General features: G+C 27.3%; 1 protein-coding gene across 2 annotated transcripts in view; it reads left to right on the top strand.

The window, feature by feature from the left end:
- The first annotated feature begins 2,597 nt into the window (after positions 1-2,597).
- The window catches only part of LOC129958233 (protein PALS2-like), a 68,866-nt gene continuing 47,539 nt past the window's right edge, over positions 2,598-23,924 (top strand). Inside the window, exons 1-2 of one of the 2 annotated variants that reach the window (XM_056070528.1) lie at positions 2,598-2,766; positions 10,570-10,634. In XM_056070528.1, coding sequence (XP_055926503.1) covers positions 10,604-10,634 — 31 coding nt within the window. In that variant the 5' untranslated portion in view covers positions 2,598-2,766; positions 10,570-10,603. Of the gene's footprint in view, positions 2,767-10,569; positions 10,635-17,752; positions 17,829-23,924 lie in introns of those variants that run through there. The other variant, XM_056070530.1, reaches the window with a different exon arrangement.

The following is a 23,924-nucleotide window of genomic DNA, read 5'->3' as shown; positions in this document are numbered from 1 at the left end:
TTTTTTAAAATCTTTAATGGAATTTGGCTTCATTCTATTTATTAGTTTTAGTTGTAAATGCCTCTAAATAGGCAAAGTTATTTTATGGTCACCCTATAGTTTCATTATATAAATCTTTTGAAATGTGATGAAATGAAGTTCCAAGAATTCATATAAAAAAAATAAAAATTGGAGCAAATAAATTATAGTTTGGAAAGAATTAATTTTAGTTGTTAACTCATGCAGCAATTGTTTTTTTCATGTTAAGGAGAATGAATATAATATTCTGATAAGTCTGTAGTTAGGTAACAAGCTAATGCTGGATTTTGAATGAAGCAATAACATTTGGGAAAATAGAAATGTAGCCAAATATCAAATGCCAAATTCTTATTGGTTTTAAAGCAGCTTTGTCCGCTTTAAACGCTACACATGTTACTTGCTAACTCGGAGACTTTCTCTAAAAATTAACTCTGAAAATTACTTACTAATTCTGAGACGTTTCATTGCGCGATGTGGGCGACTTTCAGTAATATACTCGGATAATGGAACAAACTTTGTTGGAACAAGTCGATTATTTCATTGTATAACTGGCAACAAGTAATATAAGAAGGGGGAAAGAAGACGCCTCATTGCCCTAGTAAAAGACTTTTTGTAGAAAGTACTATGCCGAGCATGCCTGAATTACGAAGAATTGAATACGTTTCTATGCAACTGCGAAGACATCGTAAATTCACGACCCATTTCCTACGTTTCTGAACACGATGATTTGGAACTTATACCATCTTCATTCCTCTGAGAGTGTAGAGAAAATGGATTTCCAGATCCTGACCACTTGGAACTATCTTCCGAGTATCTTCGCACGCGGTGGTTGTATAGGTGTAAACTGCAAGAAGATCTCAGAAGTCGATTCCGACTGGAATACTTGGGGCAACTGAGGCAAATAAACCAAGAAAATGATAAAAACATTCGATTTCAAGGCGGGAGAAGTGTATATTGTCGAAGTACCCAATCAAAAACGTCTGAATTGGCCTCTGGAGAAAATAACAGAAATATTCCCTGGTAAAGATGGTTCAATTCGCCTTGTGAAAGTAAAAACAAAGAATGGCGAATTTCTGAGACCTGTACAATGTCTCTACGCCCTTGAGATTCAAATGCCTTCAGCAGAGAATCTAATAGAGAAGAGAACATCTGAAATTGAAGATAAGAAAGAAGGGGCAGTTCAACAGCCATATGTTGAACATCTGGAGAAGCTACCAGAATCTGACAAAACTTCTCTACCGAATCTAAATACTATGAAAACCCGTTTGGGCCGTAAGATTCAAGCTCTCGTACGACCTGTGAACTGTTTGGACTAAAGAACATTTTGAGTTTTCTTGAAAGGAAAAACCCAAATGGTGGGAGTGTTGCGTGAATCCGCGATCTTTGAAGAAGCCAGTGATAACTCAATTCGGTATTGGAATTTAAAAAAAAAAAAAAAAAAAAAAACGTCGTGAACAGCAGTTGAAAAGGCTGTGAGCTATTTTCTTTCGGAAATGCAGTCATTAAAATTTAATATCTAGATAGAATAATTTGTCTTGTATTAGAAATAAATGTTATAGTTATTTCAAGGAGATTAGTTTTCAGTCACAGTAAAAGAGCCCGTGTACATGACGGATATCATATCGAATAAACCAAATCAGATTGCATGTGATTAAACTCAAAATTTCCTAATTTATCAAGTGATTGAATCAGAATTTTGAGTTAAATTGACATAAACGCGTTTGCTATGTTAGTTATGCGTTTATACTAAAAGAGAGGGGGAAAAATGCGAGCAACATAGTACTTTTCACTAAAAATGCGATCAACTTAAATAACTGAACCAGCAATCAGATGTATAATATGGGATTGGATGGGTTTCGAGCAAATTTATTACAGTTTATATCTAATATTTATTAAAAAATTCGATTTTAAAAGCCAATTTTTGTCTGAAGACAATAGAATCATTACAAGGTCATTAACGATGTGAATAACCAATAACATGAAAATAGTGTTGTTGCGAAAGTTAATTTTAAAATTTTGACATATCATTTCAAAAATTTCTATTTCATTTTATTAGTTCTTATTGGTATGAAAACGAGTGCAAGTTACACAAAATTTTCCAAAACGAAACTACGCGCTTTTTGGAAAGTTTTTATTACGCCCCATGTTTCATGACTACCCACTGAAATTCTGAATTTTGTTTGACTGAATTTTACTTATCTCGTTTAGGTTACTATTAAAACGCAGAATATAACCTCGTTCAAAAATTTTACTTAGGCGTGACTCCACGCATGACAACCCAAAAGTTTCATTTGTTTTGACCCCGACCACTCCTACTGAAACATTACACAAGTTGCCAATATAGAATCAAAATAGAAACATTGGAATCGGGAGAAATTTTTTCTCTGTCTTCAGAGGCTTTATTTCTAAAGTAATGTATGTTAATTAAAATATTTCTTTCTCATTCAAATACTTTTGTGCATTTCACATTTTTTTCCCCTGTTTAAATTGTTTTAATCTCACAGTTGTACACTAGCGCTGAGCCACCTCTGCGTTTCTGCTAACTTTTGTGTTTAAGCACTACAGTTTCATTTTTGTGTCGGAATGTTATTGAATAAGCGGAAGTTTAACTGAAATTACTGGCTCGTGCCAAAACACGAAAGTTAATAAATATAAATTTTTCAGCATGAATACGGAATATTCGAAATTCAAATTATAAAGAGCGAGACAGTTTGAATTAATTGTGGTGCTTTGGAAACGTAGCATACTGTGAGTTTTGAATTTCTGATTCGTTCCTGTGTTTTCGTAATTAAATGTTTATTACATTTGAATTTGATGGCATTTGACGCACTGTTGAATTGAGGTATATAATTATATGACAAAGTATTTAGTGCCATTAAATACTATTTTCTCATTGATTTTGCTGGTAATAAATACATTTAATGAAATGTTTCTAATAAGTACTTAATTAAGTTTGCAATAAAATATGAATTCCAAATTTTTGAAAAAAAGTTGAGCTCATGTGGCATATATATGTTTCTTCATATAACATATGGTCTGTAAGTTTGTTTATATAAGTAATATTTCTTATTTTAACTTCTGGCATTGAATTTTTGTATTTGTAGCAGGTTATTTTAAAGAAGTAACAACATGATCAAAATTCACAGCAATTTTTTATATTTCAGTTATTATAACATTTTTTTGTTTCTTTCTTCTTTCGTAAAATTCAAATATTTAAATCGTAATTTGGAAATAATTTATATACATCATTTCATCGCATAATGTAAATAAATTATTTGTAAGAATTTTTCATGAAAATCGCACATTCATTTAAGTGAAATTGTGAAAATTGTTCAAAATTTCTAAGATGTTTTATTTATTTTTTCCTCTGTCATTTTGTGTGTGGAAAACATTATTTTTTTTAGATTTGAAACTTTGTCTTTTAGACTTTTTACTTCATTAGAAGCTATATAAGAACTGCATTATTTTATTCAATTTGAATAGTTTTTTATTTTTTTATTTGAGTTTATAACTTATTTAAAAAATTAAATCTGTACTGAGCAATTACATTTGTTGCAATAAAACTCATTAATAGGATATAATAAATAAAAATATTGCTTAAGTGCGAAGGATGAATCATAATTTATTTGTACGTCTTATTTGCTTGTGTTTATTTTAAGTTTCATTATTTATGTATGTTACTTAATTTCTGTTGCAGAGTTTCATTAAATTTTTCTTCTTAATTTGTTTTCAGAAGATTTTTCAAGTTGTATATGATATGTTATGTAATGATTTTTCTTATTAAATTCTTTCTTTTTCAAATGAAGTTGAATTTATTAATATACATATTTTTTAATATAGTAGGTATTCTTAAAATGTATTTATTATTTTCAAACGAATGTTACATATATGAGAATTAAAACAAATAATTAAATTTAATTTGTAATAGGTTGTAAGTGTCTTGTTAAGCTAATTTTCACATTTATATGACAGAAGCTTACCTGTTATAGCATTCAATTATAAAAGAATATTACTTGAATTGAATATTACTGACATTATAACGTTACTCTCGTAAGCTGTTACTTGACAAAAATGCTTTCATTTTACAAAGCTCCTAGCAAGTTAGAATGCATTTTATTGCTAAAAGATTATCCTGTATCCAAAGTATCTTTCAGTATCTATACCATTCATGCAAGGAAAATATTTTTAATTGAATTCTACTTCTAAAAGGTTAATATTTGAAATAAAGCATCTTTATTATTTATATTCATTAATATTTAAAAAGGTTTAAAGGATTTTAAAATTTATAATTATAATTGTATACATCTATAATTAGGCAATAAAAATAACCTTGCAGATGCTGTGGAGTTTTAAAATATAATGACTTAAATTATAGGCAAAATATTTTAAAAAGTTATCATACTTAATCTAGTTTGTATGTTTTTTGTCATTACATTGCTGCAGAAGAATGCCTTTAATGGAAAGATGTCAATTTCTTGTTTGCTTATATGCAAGATAGTTAGAATGTTCCGTATTTGAAGGTATCTGCAGCTAAAACAAATAGAGGAAATGAAAATAAATTTTATATATGCACTTTTGAAAGCATAAGATGCTGAATTAAAAAAAGAAAAAAATTGTTGATGGATGATATATTGGCACTTTTGCAATGAAAATGGGTGAATAATTGTAATGAGAATATAGAAAATTGATTATGCAAAATTTCATTGATATTCGAATAATAAAAAATGCACATACAGAAATGAATGATATATAGTGTGAAACTTGCAGAAAATCTTTTTAAATCCATATCTGGGTCCCTGGTCCATGTGCATATTACTGTTCTGAACTTCCTTGTTTACAAGATAATACATTGGCAAAATTTGGGACTTTATTTAAATAATTTATTTTTATGGAATTCATCTCCCTATACTTTTAATAGTCTGCTTGTGAAATTTAGTTTCATTATATTCATTAGTTTTAATTGCAGATGTTTCTAAACAAGGGAAAATAATTAGAGCTATCGTATAGTTTTGATTTTTATGAATAATGTACAAGCTTCAGTTGTTTGATTTTCTTTCAAACATATCAGATTTACAAATTTCTTACTAAATGGTGTAACCTTATGCAATCTGTATAGTTTTGATTAAATAAAAAAGAAATGTTGAAATTAAATATGAATGGTTCTTACACTATCATATCCTTAAAACACAACATTATTTTTTTTACAATTCTCATCTTTGTAAAAGATTTAGTTGCCAAAGGTAACTTAAGATTAACATTTTATAAAATGCATAATAAATTTTATGAATTTTTAAAATTCATTATAAAGGTACAAATGACCTTAAAAAATTGTGAATTGTCTGAATGTAATCAATAAAAAATAATCAGAATTCTTTTCATAAAAAAAAGTGACTAATTGAGAGTATTGAATTTAAAATTGATGTAATTAGGTTTTTATGTAAGCACCTGAAATCATGGATTCATCATTTGAAATCAATAGCAGGTTATCATTATCAGATTAATCATTGTTGATTAGGCTCTTCTATGTGAATAGTTTGTCAGCCACTTTTGCATTGTGAACATTTTGCAAAATTATTCAAGATGAGAAATAATCCTTTTCATGTTCTGGAATATTGAACTTGTCCAACCTGGACTGTGTTTGTGAAGCCCTTTTCCTTAAAGAGGTTATTTGAATCATTGATTCTATATATCCCTTACAGAATCATGTTTTTGTATCCATATAACCTGCAGTCACTGCACCAGTTTATACTACTCAATATTTCATATAAATAATTATTTACCATGTAGGCTCTGTTTGAAATTAAATAAGAATCTGAATTCAACACCTTGTAGATTTATAAAGCTTGCTTTATATCACATGGGGATGTCAACTCATAGAACATTTGCCTCTGGGCAACCTTCAATCTTTGCAAGTTTACCAACTCTAAACATCTCATGTGCAAGTTTAGTATGATCTCACTACCAGCTTTCATTGTCAGCTCTTTCTTGTTTGAAGAACGTTATACAGTGTGGTGAGAACTGAGGAACAATATCCCACTCTTTTTTTTGTGAAAACATTAAGCTCATGCTACAAGAAATAGATAGGTTATCTATAGTATCCTTCATGTAGGATGATATACTGCCTATATAGCATGTTTATTAAAATATTTTTAGCTGTGAAATTCTTTGTATATCAGTTATCTCCTACACATTGTCAGAATTCAAAGATGTTGTTTAGCATGATGATAATAGAATCCATACAGACATGTTGCGTTTATTCGTAATGGGCATGACCACTTATCTTACTTGTGTTGTATCATATAGTGAAAGTCATATTAAACACTTATAGTTAAAGCATATCTGTATATTGTTTCCTTTCATACTCATTCCTGCAAACTCGACCATTGTTTTAAAATGTTTATTTCAGTTTAATAGTTTTTTTTAATTTTTATTCACTCTGTACATGCAAAGCTATATGGTGTATTATTATGTCCTATAATATATCTCTTAATATGTTCATATTGTATTTTTAAGTAGTTGATACTTGAACAAAATTTAAATAGGATAGATATTCTATATCATTAGACTTTTATTTATTTAACATGCAAATTGTTTAGTTGTTATAATAGCTCTAAAATGATAAAACTTAATTATAAATTTGTGGTGCAGCTGCTGTTATCATTTAGGTACTATTAACTTGAGTTGCTTTCGTTCATTTTTATGTAACTTAATTTCTCTTGTATGGAACCTTCATCTTTACAAATACACTTAATGTATGCACATTATTTTATTGTTTCTAGAACTTAAATATCAGCCAAAACATTAATTTGAATTTCAATCCACGTGAGTAGCTGTTTTTGATAGTGCATATGCATAAAAAAAATTGATTTCAAGGTTCCATTATATTTAATGAATTAAATATTAATGATTGAAAAAGTAGAAAATAAATTAAAAGGGATTTTTAAAAATCTTGTTCAGTAAAAGCATTTTTAGTAAATTTACTGTTGTGGCATTGATATGTAGAGTATTTAGTACTTTCAATATAAAATAACATCTTTTTTTTTTTTTTAAAATTCTGTCTTGGCAGAGATATATTTTATGCATATGCATATTTCAGTTTCTGTCATAATTTTTTCCTCTATAATTTTGATTTGAATATTAATGGGTTAAACTGATATGTCATTGTCATGCAGAATATGACATTTTGCCAAACTTGCCTAAATTTATCAAAAGCTTTATAAAAGAGTAATTTTTTTTTAACTTTCTCATATATAAAGTACAGAGAAACTGTTGTAATTATCAAGACATTTGAATTTGAGATTTTGATGAATCTCCACATTTTAGACCGCCCAGAGTTTGAAAAATGTATTTTTGGAAAATTTCTATCTGTTTGTGACAAAGATAACTCAAAAACACTTTGAGTTAGAAGAATAAAATTTTGTATACATTCTTGTCATCAAATTTGTAGATTTCTATCGAAATTTTGAGCAAAATCTATTCAGAGGATATCTGTCCATCTGGTTATTTGATATAAATTAACATAACTATAAAACAAAGACAGCTACATGGATAAAATTCGATGCATGGATTTAACATCTGTGTTGTTGACACTTATGTTTTGAGTCAAATTCTGTGAGGTGTTGAATGTTTGTTGGTCTGTACCTTCAGATAAGTGTAAATATGATAGCTCAAAAATACAATGATTTAAATATATCAAATTTGATATGTAATTTTGTGACTACAATTGTAGTTCTGTGTCAAATTTTGGTTTCAATTTGTTGTGAAAAAACATAGTAAAGCACAAATTTGATTTTTTAATACTAATAAACTCATGCCACAGATTAATCGCCAAACAACAACAACAAAAACTTTTTAAGAATGGCACAGTAAAAATGCTAAATTCTTACCAAAAATTAATATTTCATAATTATTGTACGTCGATAAAATGCAAAACTTTATCTGCCTTACTCAAGGCTCAATATTTTTTTTAGGGAATTTGGGATAATGCTTTTATTTAAGAGTATACTAGAAAGTTTTGGAGAGACCACTCCTGTTGGTTGATGTTTATTTTTTTATTTTTATTCATTTGGTCTTTCTTTGCTGTAAATGTTGTATTGATAGCAAATATCTTCTATTTCAAACAATAATTTCATATTAAAAAAAACAAACACTATTAACATTTTTATTTATTTATTTTTGATATACTGCATATTTGGGCTGCTATAATTCACATGGTATAATCTGCTTTATTTATTCGCAAGTTACCAACATTCTACGGGAAAAGACATATTGAGCTTGCATTGTAATGAAGGAATTTCCCTCTATGCATGTATGGTTTGCCCATCAAGTAGAACCAAATTTGACCGCATTTAAGAGTTACTAATAGTTTGTAAATTAACTTTAGTCATCCGAACTTGGTTTAATTTTGAATTTTTAACTCGCTGTAATATCTTATCAATACTATATTTCCCATTTATTTTTTGTACCATTTATTTGTTTTTAATTTAAGCTTAGAATAATTTGTAATGTTAAATTAAATGGCAATAATGCACAAATAATTTTAATTATTATTAATAGTGGAAAGTAATGTCGTTTTTCTACATTAAATTCAAAATTACTGAAATTACTGGATATGAACTTAGAAAACCACCTTTGGTATTTATGAACATCTATTGCATTTAGATAAACATTACAAATATATTTGGTAGCAACCGTTGTGTTACTACCCTTGGGAAACTCAAAAAGAAACAATGCCAGATATGTACCTCTTCTTGTATTTGGCTGGCCATTTCGCCATAAATTGTTAAAAAAAAATTAAAGATTTAATTATGCGTAAACAAGTTGTTCTAACCTTAATATGTCTTTGGCACGACTTTGAAGTACATATTCAGCTGATAAATGATTAGCCAATATTGACATCATAGAAATGACATTTCTTTCCTGTCCCCCAATAGAACATTGTATCTGATTTATTCATATTAATAAAAATGTGCAGTAGTTTTTGTTTAAAGAAAAGTGCATAGTTTATCCTTTTTCCTTTTTATAATTTAAAATATATAATTCAAGTAAATTTAACACATCATATTTTAGGAAACTTTTTTTGGCTTCCCTAAAGTGTATTTTAATAGTGTTTTTAGAAAAATTTCTGAAAGTATAACAATTTATGGCACAATAATCATTTTGCACAAATTATTTGAATTCTTAAATTTCATTTTAATTTTCAGTTCTTTTGTAGTATTAATAACTTGGCCTGGTCTGAATAAGTGGTATTAGCCTTAGCTTAAATTATATTTTATTTTGTGTGGTTTGAGCCTGATGTTTTTATCTGTCTCTAGTCAGCCTCCCATATGAAAGTCTCTTGATCCTAGTTAGTGTTTATCTAATTATGTGTTTTAAGGATTAGTAAAAAATAAAAATTTAAGTAAAAATTTTATTTTTTCTTTGATAAATGATTTTGTAATTAAATATAAATTCTGTTAAATTTAATCCATTTTTATTGTAAAGCTACAGTAAACCCTATAATTATTATAAAATGGTTACATTTTTGATAACATTTACCAACCTATTATTTTTTTTAAAGTTTGATGAAATGCATTAGAAGATAAAAACAATTTGCTTATTACATCTTGCGCTGTAGTTTGGTAATGGAGATGTATTGTCATACTGTGAAATCTTATCTGAAATCAAAAGCTTTTTCTGATTGCAGTGTAGAATATTTCAAATCCTTGTTCAAACTTTCATATAAGAAGAGGTGGTATTTCTATGACCTACCAAGGAAATATTTCTTGCTTGTTACATATTATTCAACTTCTTTGTTTTTGTCTTATTATAAATTAGTTATTTAGATAGGATAAGAAAAAATGACATCAAATGTTTTTAGGCAAGCACTCTAATTTAACTTGTCCTCACTGGGGAATTAAATTTTGCTCACTGTTGCTGTAATGTAGGAATTTAAATATCTTTTACTCTAAAAAAAAAAAAAAAAACTCTCAAAATTTTAGTTTAATAAAAATGAACTTGAAATCTTTGTAGGAATTTAAATATCTTTTACTCTAAAAAAAAAAAAAAAAAAAACTCTCAAAATTTTAGTTTAATAAAAATGAACTTGAAATCTTTGTTGCACTTTCAATTTCTCAATTTAAAAGACTTACTATGTACCTGCTAAATATAAATTTCCCCTTAAACTGACTACATTTTGTTATTCAACTTACCTAACCATGACTTTAGTCTACAAAAGAAATTTTCACGCATATTTAAAATAATAAATAAAGATCTGTGCATTATTATTAAGTTATATTTTGCATGTTAGTGGCAAATATGTAAAAACAAATCTTTCTTCATTTGCTGCCTTTGAAGCAAATGAAACCTTTTATATAGAATCCTGCATTGACCCTTCTTTTGTATAGTCATTAGTCTCAATTTCATCAAATTTGAGATTTGTTTTCTGTCTTGTTTTATGATAAATAGTGCAATTTTGACTGTTATTTTAAAGATTTAGTTAATTAAATGTTATTTGATTTGTTAAATCTATGAAAATATTTTAAAATATTTTTATTTTCATTTTTTTTTCAGTTTGCAAATTGTTTGTGTGATTCTAAAATAAACAATGCCAATAGCTAATACTGATAGTGGTCATGGTAAGTTTTATTTATTCTTTAATCTGTACTTAGTGGATGAAAATTACTTTCTAATGCTTATTTATAGTAATGGTTTAAAAAATAAAATATTAAATTTTAAAAAGTTGTATTTTAATTTTATTAAAATCTAGTCAGATTAATATATAGGTTGAAAAGGATTTTTGTGACTCTAATCTTTCTAGATCTCTCTTTCATAATTTCATATTTTTTTTTAGATTTCATTTAGAGTTTTTCATTATTATGATGAAAAATGGTTATTTGTTTAGAAGTTTTATTTATCGCTTAATATAAGCATCATTTTTTTAGAAAACTTATTCCAATTTTTGAGATTTTTACTGTTTATATTGTGACATTTTTTATAGTTTAATTTTTACATTTTTTGACGTATCATTTTTCCTTTGTTATTAAAACAAAAATGTGATTTTTATAATATAAAAATTGATAGTCCCATCACCTTCTATGATTGGAAATTTTCTCTAAACACACAATGAATATGTACAACTAAATTAAAAATGATAATGCCAAACCATTCAATATCATTCCTGCTTTTTGCAGATGCTATTTGGATGTTATAATTTTATAGAATCTGTATTTCCTACTTGGGAGACATATTTTTCAGTAAAAACTTTATGGGGAAAAAAATATTTCTTATAAAAAAGTATGTTCTTTACTAATACATTTTATAAAAATTTGTTTTCTAAAGAGGACAAGATTTTTTAGGCATGTTGTTAAGTAGTCGTAATTTAAAGATGTTTATCTTGCAGATTTTCTGGCTAATAAGAAAATGAATTTGTGTAGTTACTTTTAAAATAACTGTGAAGATAAAATTTCTAATTTGATCATGCATTGAGCATAAGACAATCAACTCTATTTGGCACAGTATTAAGAGTAGCATTTAATTTTTTTTTCTTCATAAATTGTTCTTAATTTCAGTCTTAGGTGCATTATTTATAGAATTATATTCTCTTGAATCAAATACATGAGAAAGGAAAATAGAATATTTAACTTGCATATTACCACGAAGAACAAATATAGCCATCACATAGAAAACTTATGTGCAAGAATTAAGAGTGTGCAACAACATGTTAAGAGATTAAAACTAGCTTAACATGTTGGTATATTATAAAATGAGTGTTTCTAGGGTTTTTTTTCCCCCTTCTTTTTTTTTTGTGAAAAGAGAATTATTAATGTAAATGTTATTTTTTAAAAGTATTAGATATAAAGTAATGTTTTTATGATGCTTGCTTTATTGCATCATTCTAATTTTAAACAAAAGAAAACTTTTTCAACAATTTTTCAATAATCTGAATATTTTTTGTGACTGTGTGAAAGTTCTAATTTAACTTCATTAAACGACAGTGTTTTTTTTAATAATTTTTTTATCGTCTTTCGGTTGGACACATATTTCCAAATGTAGTTGAATAAATTATTAACCTTAAGAATTAAGTTAATTAAAAGTTTAAAATCAACATTAAGCTCTGAACTAAATAAAAAATTAGATTTAGTATTAGAAGTAAAATTTTTGTGAAAAATGCTTTTGGATAATTAAAATTGCTAAACTAGTATATTTCAATCACTAGAAGTTTATGGAATTAATTATTAAATGAATGAATTTTTCTCATTAGAAATATAATTTGTCTAAAACTGCAGATATGTTTCAATGTTTCTTTTAATAATCTATTGAAGGCAATATGAAAAATTATGATTGCATTTGTTACTAGTTTCATATTATCATATTTCTGCTTATATTCTTAGCATTTGCCTATATGTATATAAATACTTACTTTCAAGCTAGCTTCCTTGGTTGACAAATTTAAGTTTCTTTATGAGATGTATGTACATTTTCTTGTCATTGTATGATTATAAATTTTGAAGCATTTCTTTGCTATCTTTTGACTTTCACTGAAATGGGGAAAAATTGACACATAATACTTCAGATTTCAAGTGAAATTTACTACATTTGAAGAAATTTTATTTTTACCAAAAACGAACATTAAAGCCAATTATGAATGAGTTTTAAAAATATTAGTGTTGCTTACAGTTCTTAATGTTGCTTCATATTAGATGCATTGTTGAATTTCGTTTGTTCCCAAATGTACCAATATATTGACATTCTCAAAAATTGTTTTAGTTTAAAAATGTGTAGTTATACACAGATAGATGATCTATGAAATTTATATGTGTACTTTGTTTATTCAGTGTTGATTTCTGTGTTTCTAATGAAGGAAGGAGCGTGAAAGTGTGTAATATTATTTCAATTTTTGTATTGTGGTACAGAGAATTTGATTAATAATAAAACTATTTTTAGATATGTTTTCTTCTATAGGCTAATTTATAAGAACGGATTTCATACTTGTTCACTTTTGCTGAAATGGGGAGAAGCATATTCAAATTCTTTCTTGTTGTTTCTGTGTTATAATTACATACATTATGATAGCCTGATGGCTAAATTTCATTTTTCAGACTAAGTTAATACTGCATTCTATATTCCTCCATGACTGCTTATATGCAGGGTCGAAAATACTTTTGATGCTGTGGCTTAGACATTTAAATATGTAGTGCCCCTGTTTCACATATCATCATTATCACTTGATTTCATTTAAAAATTACAAGATCCTCCCCCAAGTTGCCCTCATGTAGCTTCAAAGTGAGCATTAATTTAATGTGAGCTATACTATAAAATTGAGATGATGGAATAAAAATATATGTACTTTTGTATTCATATTTATTAGATGTAAAAAGGTGAAAAGTACTTGTTATGTTTACAATTAACTAAATTTTATTTATCCTCTAAATTTTTGGAAAGACCGAGGAATCGTTTGATTTTTCATTTGCAGCGATTATTAATAAATGGAGTCTGTTTCGTGAAATTATCTAGAAGAAAAGATTTTTCGTGGATTTATTGTTTAAGATTATGTTTTGCTACACTGCTTCTTGTGTTATTTTATACTCTGGAAGTAGTTAAATAGATTCAAAACATATAAAAACTACAAATGTCTAAAGGATTATGTATTTTTTCAAAATTAAAATTGTAACTCAGTTTGAATTAAAGTAAAAAAAATGATATATTTTTTGAAGCGTTATATTTTGCTAATTTCTTATCACAAATTTTGTGGGAAAATCCTGTTATGATTTGTAATAAAAATGATTATAAAATGTCATTTTTCATTAAATTTAGTGTTATCTATCCTGTGATCAGTTTAAAATAAATCTAAATTTAGATTAATTAATTATTAAATTTATGTGAAGATTTACGGGGAGGAAACAAGTTCTCAAGTTTGAAAAAAATATTTTTTTAAATTTATATAGTTAAAATTTATCCCTTAAAAATTCATTTCTACAAATATTGTAAATATAATAGATAGATATAATAAGATTATTTTATTAAAAAAGAATCTAAAGCTTGAATAAAGTTTAATCCTGCAACTGCTTATACCATGATTTCTGCTTGTTGGAATGTTTTCTTTTGCTTCTTGTGATTTTTGTGGGCTAATTTGTTCATGTTTTGTATATTAAATATTGCAAATTTTAATTACATCATACAATTATCATTTAACATATAATCATTCACTTCATTGTAAAAACATTTTAACTTGTTTGTAAACCTTGCATCTAAATAGTAATTTAAAAAAAATCGGCAATCAAATGCTTAATATGCATTTTATTATTTTTAATGTTTGATTTTCTGATTGATATCCATTTCAAATATTGTTAATCACTAAGCAAATTACAACTTTTTTCATTTACAAGGCTGTGATATATCTGTGAACTGGAAAATAGAATGTTATGGAATAATAAGCCTACTAAGGCCAGGATGGCATTAGTTGAATTTCTGTTTATTTAAAGAAGGACACTCTTTAGTTCTTACTAAAAAAAAAGTTTTTGGCTAGGTATACGATAACTATGATAATTTTTTGAGAGAATAGTTGTTCCAAGTTTAATTACTAATTTTCAATACCTCCTATATTCTAATGTAATAGTTTTATTTATATTTTTTTTAAATTAGGGATTTCTTTCTATCGCTCTCCCTTTGTAGTATTGTATAATTTAAGAAAATAATTAAGTTTTCCATTAAAAGTTCAAGCCAATAATTTGAAATATGCATGTTTAGAAAAATATGACTAACTATTAATTAAAAATACATTTTAGCAGTTGTCCAAAGTTCACTGTAAAAGAAAACATAAATAAAGTTTTTAACTAACTAGACCCTAAGAGTTACTCTTTGCATGAAGTAAGATATATGAATTGGAAAGCTTTCTTGATTAAGAGACTGACTATGTCGTTAAGAATTTCAAGTATTGTACTTAAGTAATAAAAGTGACCCCATAATTCATTTTTATGTTAAAAGTTATTTTTTCACTGTTTAAATGGAGTTATTTTTCTTAAAATATGTATTAAAAATTGAATGTAAAATGCCACTGTAAGTGAAATGTTTTATTTTATTAATTTTTGATTAAAATATCAAATTACAATTTATTTAAAATTATAAAAGTAAAAATTATTTTGTTAGATTTAAAATGTATTTAAAAGCAATTAATATTGTCCCAAATAAATGAAATTACTCTAAGTCAGTATGTTTATTCCATATTCATATTAACCTTTTCAAGATTGGCAGGGCATTTAAGAACATTTAAACCTATGAGAATTTTATAAAATTGGTCTTGAATGGGTTAAAATGACAATTCTACTGTGGAATGAGTTTATTGTATATGTGAGCAAAATTGTGTTTTGGTCTCAAAATGAAAGTGCATGAATTCATCTTGTAATATTAAAACTTTTGTGATTATGTGACAGAAGAATGCAATGCAAGATGGAAGGTTTTACTGGTCGCTCTATTATGCAAGCAAAACATGCTGACCTAGATTTAAAAGAAAATTATGATAAACTAATAGAAGTATAGAACAGTTTGTTTGGTTTGCAGTATCTTTCGTGCTTGATGGAATAGTTTGAAAAGTAACTATATTTTGCATGGAAATAGTAATGTAGTTAATCTTTTCAGGCCATATATTTTTAAGAAGTTGTTAATATACAGTAAAAAAAAAAGAAAAAAAAAGAAAGAAAATTTGAGCCTTATTTGATTACATCCAAATGGAAAATAAAGCAGGAAATATCTTCTTAACTGTATGAAATGAATACCTTTATTAAAAAATCTACCCCGTTCATAACTAATCTTAATATATCAGATCCAGTTTCTTAATAGCATCTCCCTAATTTGAGTGAACAACAAATAATAAGAATTTGTTTCAAATTCATCCTCTTTGCTAGTTAATCACTGCTGTAGTATTGTATTCATTGCTGGTCAATTGTTTGTGAAATCGCTATGTTTCCTTTCCTTGTTAATAATAAATACTATCTTCATACATGGAGGATATAAAGTAGAAGAGCAAAATCGTTAACAGGCGGACTATAGAAGAGATAGATGTGTTTTGCTGGGAGAGTGATATCGTGATGACTTACTGATACACATTTGTTCTACATATTGGAAGAAGATTGAACAGAAGCAATTAAAATAATGGTTTATACTTACAGGTAAAAGGAGTACATTTAATCCAATCTCACACCATTTTTTACGTCAGTTTCTTCGTTTTATTATAGAAGTTTAAGGGGCGGAATATTTCATATTTACATGCCTTTTAACTTCCATTTGTCAACTTGCTTTTATCAATTTATCCAAGTGGAGAAACTCGCATCCACCATCGCTTTTTAAAATGAACTTAGAACTACTTAAACTATGCAGTTTAATTTTTTCTAAAAGAACTACAATTATTAAATAATAAAATCTTTTTGGGATCAACAATTTTACATTAGAATTTAGGCGAGATAATTTAAGAAAATTATTAAGTCATGCAGGTGAAAAATTTTCATCATAAAATAATTTGATAGAATAACTTGATTTGAATGAACCGCAATTAATTCTCTTTTGAAATATCTCTGTAAAAATTATAAGAACACATAATTGAAATATTTTTTTCTAATAATAAAAGAGATAAAAAAACAACCATTTCCCATCTCTTATGCACTATGACTGTAAAATATTTAAATTCTTTATGTTCTTTATTGGAATTATTTATATCAAAAGCAGAAAATATGTTTCTTGTTCCAATTTTTTTAATAATGTTTATCTCGGTATTTTCCCTTTCTACCTGAGCTTTTAACTGAACTATTTGTTTAAAAAAATTATTCCAATTTAATTGGAATGGAAGGAGAGTTCTTTCACAACAAACGCATGCATATGTGGCGACATCTATTATTAATACGACATACGATTATTTATCAATTTAGAGAGCGGTAAAACTTTTATTAAGAAATAGTTTTATGCTGTTTAGCGCAAGTTTAATTAAGTTTTATTACTATTCATGTAGCACACATCGATGCAATTCTCTTCTCCGCCGTTTGAAAATGTTATCGTTTTATTTCACCTGATTCGATGATCGTGTATTTTGCTTTTTTCTCGTCGTTCTGCTAAATTCCTTGAAGCAGTATTCTGAGGAATAGAATCAATTGAAGAAACCGGGAAAAAGTACAAGTATAATTTTTTCCCCCTGAATTATTGCTTGTATTAAAAAACTATTGTTTAATTACCATTTATGAGTCCGAAGTAAAAGGCAGTGGGGGGGGGATGCAAGCAGTTTATCGCCTAAATACAAGAAAACGAATCGCTGCTTTTTAAAAATTTTATATTAACATAATTAATCACATAACCTTTGAATAAATTGAATGAGTATGAAAACTTGTAAAATTAGATTTTAAATGTTCACATACTTTTATCAGAAACAAAGGGCCTAGTACAACATTTCATTTTCTTTGGTAATTATTCCTTCAAAAATATACGATTTAATAATTTTTTTCATTAAAAAAATAAACACTGAATTTCAAAAAATTCATGACGGCATTCGAATTTTTCAGCCTAGCTCATGGAAATGTTCTAATTAATTGCTGATAGTACTTTTTCCAGTAATGATGGTATTTGTTTGGGGTTTGAAAATGACCTATCGAATCGTGACAACATTTTAATGTATTCTCGCGTGATGAAATGTGGCCTTACATTTCAAGGTCTGATGAGCCATTTCCGCAATGACTTAATTCGTGCTCATACATTCGTGTTGCGTTTATGCCATTCGTTAAACATTTTATAGCATATTGGAATTCCATCTGTGTTGAATCACAGCGAACTACTCTTCTCTACCTAGAAAGGTAATGATAAATTCCACTTGTGAGTTATTTTTCAGATATCATCCCGTGTGAGTTTTAATGTTCTGTACAGACTAGTAAAATACCTTTTGAAATCGTAATTCAATCTTTTTGAGTCTAATAATAATAATAATAATAATAAGCTTGTTTTAAGTGCAGTGTTTCCGAGACAGAGTCTATCGGATGCATTATATTGAGGGCAATAAAATTCGAAGTGGCCAGTGGAGATTGGTTTATGAAGTCAAAATTTCTCTGTATTAATTTTTTCTTGTTTATAGAATGACTTTTTATTAACCGTATTAAAAGTTGTTGCCTAGCATTTTAATGTTATATTCTTATGAATTTTTTTATTCTTAGATTTGGTTTTCTGTGTGAATTATGAAATTATTCTTTTATAAAATATATCGAATAGTTTCTTGTTTCTTACAATACGGCAATACGGAATAAAAATTTTCTTTTGTGTTTGTCAGAATGATTTTGTGAGTGTGTAGCGAAGTAACTTTTTTTTCATTCCTTATTTTAATTAAGTTATAAATATTAATTTGGCAATACTTTTAATTTCTTTGACTATTGCTCCGCTTAAACAGGCAATGTGTGATTAATTATCTCAATTAGTCTTGCAAAACAGCAATTTTTTGTGAGATATTTTTTGTTCTGTTGCATTTGTTGTTAGGCGATATATTCTGAAATTAATATCTTCATATATTTATTAAATGTTATGAACAAGTAATATATTATCGAAAAATAATAAAACTGATTTATAAAAATGATTAAATAATAAAACTGTGATTTACATTATATCGTATTTTTGCGAGTAATGCTTAATATAATGCTAAATGCTAGCAATGCTAAATTATATTTGATTATATTTATTTTATTATTATTTAATTACATATAAGTATCCTAAAAAGTGACATTTTTTTTTTTTTTTTTTGTATTTTTCGATGCCTTCTACAAGTGAGAAGCATGACTCAAAATTTTAAATTTCCTTTCTATATAGTTTTAAAGATACTTGGAAGATTTCTGTGTGTCAATTTCAAATTGAGGGAACTGGTTTTGTTTCGTTTTCATTTTGAAGCAATTTTCCATTCTTACAGTTAGTTACTTAAAAAATATTTTGGGAATAAATCTATTCATTAGATGAAATGGTTTTAATCTTTCGCTACTTAGATTGTTTATGTTTTGCATTCTTTTTGTGCTTTCATTATTACCTAGTATCCTTAACTTTCCATGATCAATATATTAATTTTTACTTAAAGATTTTTTTCATACAAACTTTTAGTTTAACGTTTTGTTGTTTCTTATTCATTTTTCTGTTAAGAAAATACCATGGCTGAAACATTTTTGAGTTACTATGACGCATAATATTTTGAAGTGAAGCAGACTAGTCAAAATAATGATTTTGAAAATCAGCCTTTTGCAAATATTATCGTGAGACTTAAAAATACAAACATTTTGAATACTGGTAAAGTTAAAGTTACCCCTATTTGCATCAGACTATATTATTGTGGATATTAAAGATAAAATCAGTGAGGTATAAAGTCGCATTAAAAAAAGAAACTAGCTAAATTGTGCCAGTTTAAAACTTAGAAGAAATTAGAAGGTTTTATGTATATAGATGGGTAATTTTAATTTGTGTTGTTGTTATCATTATTATTAAAGTTTATTATACTCAAAATTTTTATGAAAATGTTAAGTTTAGATTAAGCCGCACGATCTTTTGTTATCGTAACCCGTGTTATTGATATGCAAAGACATTATAATGAGGATAACAAATTGTATATCTATCATATTGAGTTTAAATAGTATTTTAGGGCATTCTTTAGTTGGGAAATAACATTAAAAATAGAGCTCTACCTACATTATTTATTTTTATTTAGTGCCTTTACATTACTTACATTAGTGCTTTGCTATTATTTTTATTGACACAAGTTTTTAAAATTTTCTATTACTTTTTTTTCTGTTAAAAGTAGAGCTTTGAAATTTTTCGTAGCTATGCACAATATAAATATGTATGAATTTATGTCTCAGATTTCTAATCAGTGTTTTAAAACTATTAAAATAAGTATTTTTAGAGTTTTTTTTTTCAAATAAAATAAAATAAAAATGTAAAAATAATTAACATTTAGAAAAGAGTCAAATCTTTCATACTAAATTTTATTGCCAATAATTCAAGGAGTGAAAATCGATTGAAATAGAAAATATTAAAAATTATGTACTTTATAAAAGTTTTGAAAAACTTCAAAAATTTCTATTAATTAAAATATTAAAATAATGGTGTTTGCTAATTTTTTTCTGTCAAAATATTCTGCCTGTTTAAAATTAATTAATTTTACATTGTTGTGCATTAATTTTTTTATTTCATTTTGATAAAATCTTGTCTTAATTTAACGTAATAATAGTTAAATCTTTATTTTTGACCATTCATATCTGGTGTTTTTAACCCTTTTTTATAAGGAAGATTTTTCCTGTACGCTGAATTGAAGTTATAAATATAGAAATAATCTTTTATAATTTTGGGAATTGAATTGATTTATTTCTGGCCTTAAATTTGTCTTCTCCTTGAAACATTGGTCTGACCCACAGAAGCATTCTTTCTTGCAATTTGCTAAGTACGGGTTTTCCTAAATTCCTTTGTACGGGCTAGTATTTCTAGAAGGAACAGAAATATACTGACAGTAGTGACAAATATTTACTGTACACTTACTCATGAAATAAATTTTCATGGTGAAATGACTATTTTTTCCCTTTTACATTTTGTATATTTAGCGAATGAATTGAGCTATGCGTCTGTTTATTGGTACGTAGCTGTTAGCTGGATGATATATATTCTGCGAGTATATTTGGGTTTAGTAATTTGGTTGTTAAATTTTTTTTATAATTTTTTTTTAATTATCGAATTTGCTGATTAAATTATACATAATTTGAACTTCTAATTAACCGATGTGTACAATATGCGCTGCAATCCACCAATAATGTTTCCATCCGATTATGTATTCATGTATGAAATATGCTCTCTTGTTAGAGCTAGAGTTATCGGATCAAAATGACAAAATAAGGCCAAAATGAGAACTGATGGAAGCACTTATTTTTCACAGAGTTATCATTAGGAAAAGTCTTTCATGCAAACTAATCCAATTAGATTAGCATATGTACAATACTTTATTAATAAAACAATATTGAAATGAAAACAACTGTAAACCTCTCCATGGATTCTTTGCAGTGCAGAAACTGGCTGGACAAATATATCAACTCATGTGTGAACCAAAATGTACTGTATTATTTTTAAGTTTGGTGATGATAAATGAATATTAATAAGTCCATATTAAATTACTGACAGTAATAACATATAATAATGACAGTATACATTACTGTCAGTAATTACTGACAGTCCATATTAATTACTGACCGTATATTAATTACTGACAGCTTATATAAATGAAAATGATTTCAAAATGCAATAGATCGTTTATAATAAGTTATGAAATTTCAAAAATGCACTGTTTTTAGTTTGATCTTATTCACAATTTGTCCAAAATGCTGCGTCGGGCTAAATAGTCCGATACACGTGTCATAAAAATATTATTTTCGAAAAATCTCTATCTATCACTTAGCTTTTAATAGTAGGCGTTTATTACATAATTTTTGAAGTTCATATTTTCATTCTGTACCAAAAATATTAATGCAATTCTTTTTAAGGAACTGTCAAAAATTATATATCACCTTTTTTTCTTTTTTAAGTTTAATATTTCGCCTTCTTCTATGATTGTCGACTACTTTTTGAAAAATACGGCCTGAAATGTTCTTTGTATGCTTTTCCAAATAGCTTGATACGCAGAAATGCTGATAAAACTCACACTTAGAGACATTCTTGCGATCACAGTCACATGGGAGGGGGTGGGTGGGGGGAAACCGTTGTACTGAAGAACTATCTGTTGAGATACCTGATTGTGGATCATTCAAAAAGTTCAGTATTAAAAGTTTTTTAAATAGTAAAATTAATTATAAAAGAGGGCATTAAATATAATAAAAACCAAATATGAATTTAAATCGAAATGTCGGAAATTTGGTCTTAAAAAGGACAATATCCAGATTGGAATAAATGGTCTGACGGCCAAGTCTTGACTTCGGAATCGGCATACCATTGTTCCAAGATCCGATTCCTACGAAAATTGTTCGTGAGTGTGGCTGCTATGCACATTAGCTATGTAACTGATTTGCCAGTATATTTTGCTTTTTTCGAATTATCGGAATTTTATACTTATAAATTGTCATTCATTGAAGTGGATGTAAAAATTACTGGGATTCCATAAATACATATCATTTGGTCTTTAGGTTAAATCAAAATTACAGCACAGGAGGACAATGAAAATATCCTCTAATTAGATAATAGAGAAAACAAAGCAAAGTGATTAAATCTAACGTTGTTTGTCAAATAATGAGTAAAAATAAAAAACGGACTGCTAGCTCAAATGCCGTTCTCATGAAGTAACTACGCTTCAAAATTGCGAAGTCCGCTTTAAGAAAAAGACTCTATTGTGACAAATTTACCTTCTTTCAATAATTATAATTTTAAATAAAAAGAAATAGTAATGTAGTAAACTTTCGATTATCCGCTGAATTGAGTGACGCGACAACCGCGGATAAATGAATTCTGCGGATAATCCGCAAAATGACCAAAAGGAACGAAAATACATTTGAGCTGGAGCGTTCCTTTACATACAATTATGACTTAATAAACATTAGTTATCTGTATTGGCAAATATGTTGGTTTACCTTTATTGGCAGGGGGAAAGGGAAAAAAAAAGCTAAATCGTCTGTGTTTTTTTTAGGTTGAATTACCCACCCCCTTTTTGTAACTGACGCTTTTTTTTTTTAAACAATGTTTTGGTTGCAGATAATCGAGAATTTATTGTATTTTATGATCAGTTATGATAAACTCAAAATTCTTTTTACCTACTTTTGTCTACCCTTCCTCATATAGTGTCAGATAAAAGTGTTGAGTAAAAAAAAAATAAATCAAATTAAGGAGGTTTATTTAAGTTGTATTAGTTTTTTTCCTTCATATATAGCTGCAAACATAGTTGAAGTTATTCACATACTTTAAGGTTGGTTATTAAATTGATACTTGAAAGTTAAAATTAAATTCATCATTCATTCAATAATCTAAGAAAGTAATTCTTTATGATCTTTTTTGAATTTCTGGAGTGTACCTGTATTTATTTAATAATTTTGAAACTACATTTAAGAATTTTCTACAGATGTATGTTTTTTTTACATGGTATGTTTCTGAAAAATATTTTATCTGTTCATTCAACCAGTGAACACGTGATTCATTCATTAATCTGCATAAAGATACATCACCGCAAGGTCAATGACTACATGCATTTGCCTTTACAAACCAACCGTAACGTATAATTGGTAATTGCTGAAATCGTGCACTATTGTTTTGTAATCTTTTTCTTTTGAATATTATTAAAATGTCATAAGCGTATATGCATGTAGTATATAATTTATCCTTCAGTATTAAATAATTAGTTTACTGAAAATTTATTTTCACTGCAAAACGTTGCCTATTATTAGAAGATTATTATTTTTTAATGCAAAATTGTTTTTGCTTAGTTTATATGGCTGGAAGTTTCCTCGATTCTTCAATGAAGAATTTATGAACGTTTCCAAGGAAATTTCGAATGAATTTTTATTCCTTTTTAATAAATTTTTTTGTTTTAGTACAAGTTATTATGAATTATATATATTATACAGTATATTATGAATTTGCGTCGAGTTATATATGCTGTTTTTTTAAAAAAAATAGAAAATCGAAGAAAGAACCAGTACTTTTTAAAATATAAAACATACGTGTTGCGTTTAATTAACTATTCATTGTTTTTAATCTTGACATAGAAAATTTGAAACAGTGACAGAGCCGCGGTGGTCTGGTGGTGAGGTCTTGGCTTCGCAACCGGAGGGTTTCAGGTTCGAGACTCGATTCCACTGAAGAATCGTCGTGTAAGCGGGTCTGGTCACAACCCCCGATAGACAAGGCCTCTGCGGGTTTCCGTGACGTCACGACGAGACGGCACACTCCATTCCCTTAAC

The sequence above is a fragment of the Argiope bruennichi genome, chromosome X1 (assembly GCF_947563725.1).
Source record: "Argiope bruennichi chromosome X1, qqArgBrue1.1, whole genome shotgun sequence".
Classification (NCBI taxonomy): domain Eukaryota; kingdom Metazoa; phylum Arthropoda; class Arachnida; order Araneae; family Araneidae; genus Argiope; species Argiope bruennichi.
The sequence above is the reverse complement of the archived record's forward strand: the minus strand, read 5'-3'. Positions and strand labels throughout refer to the sequence as shown.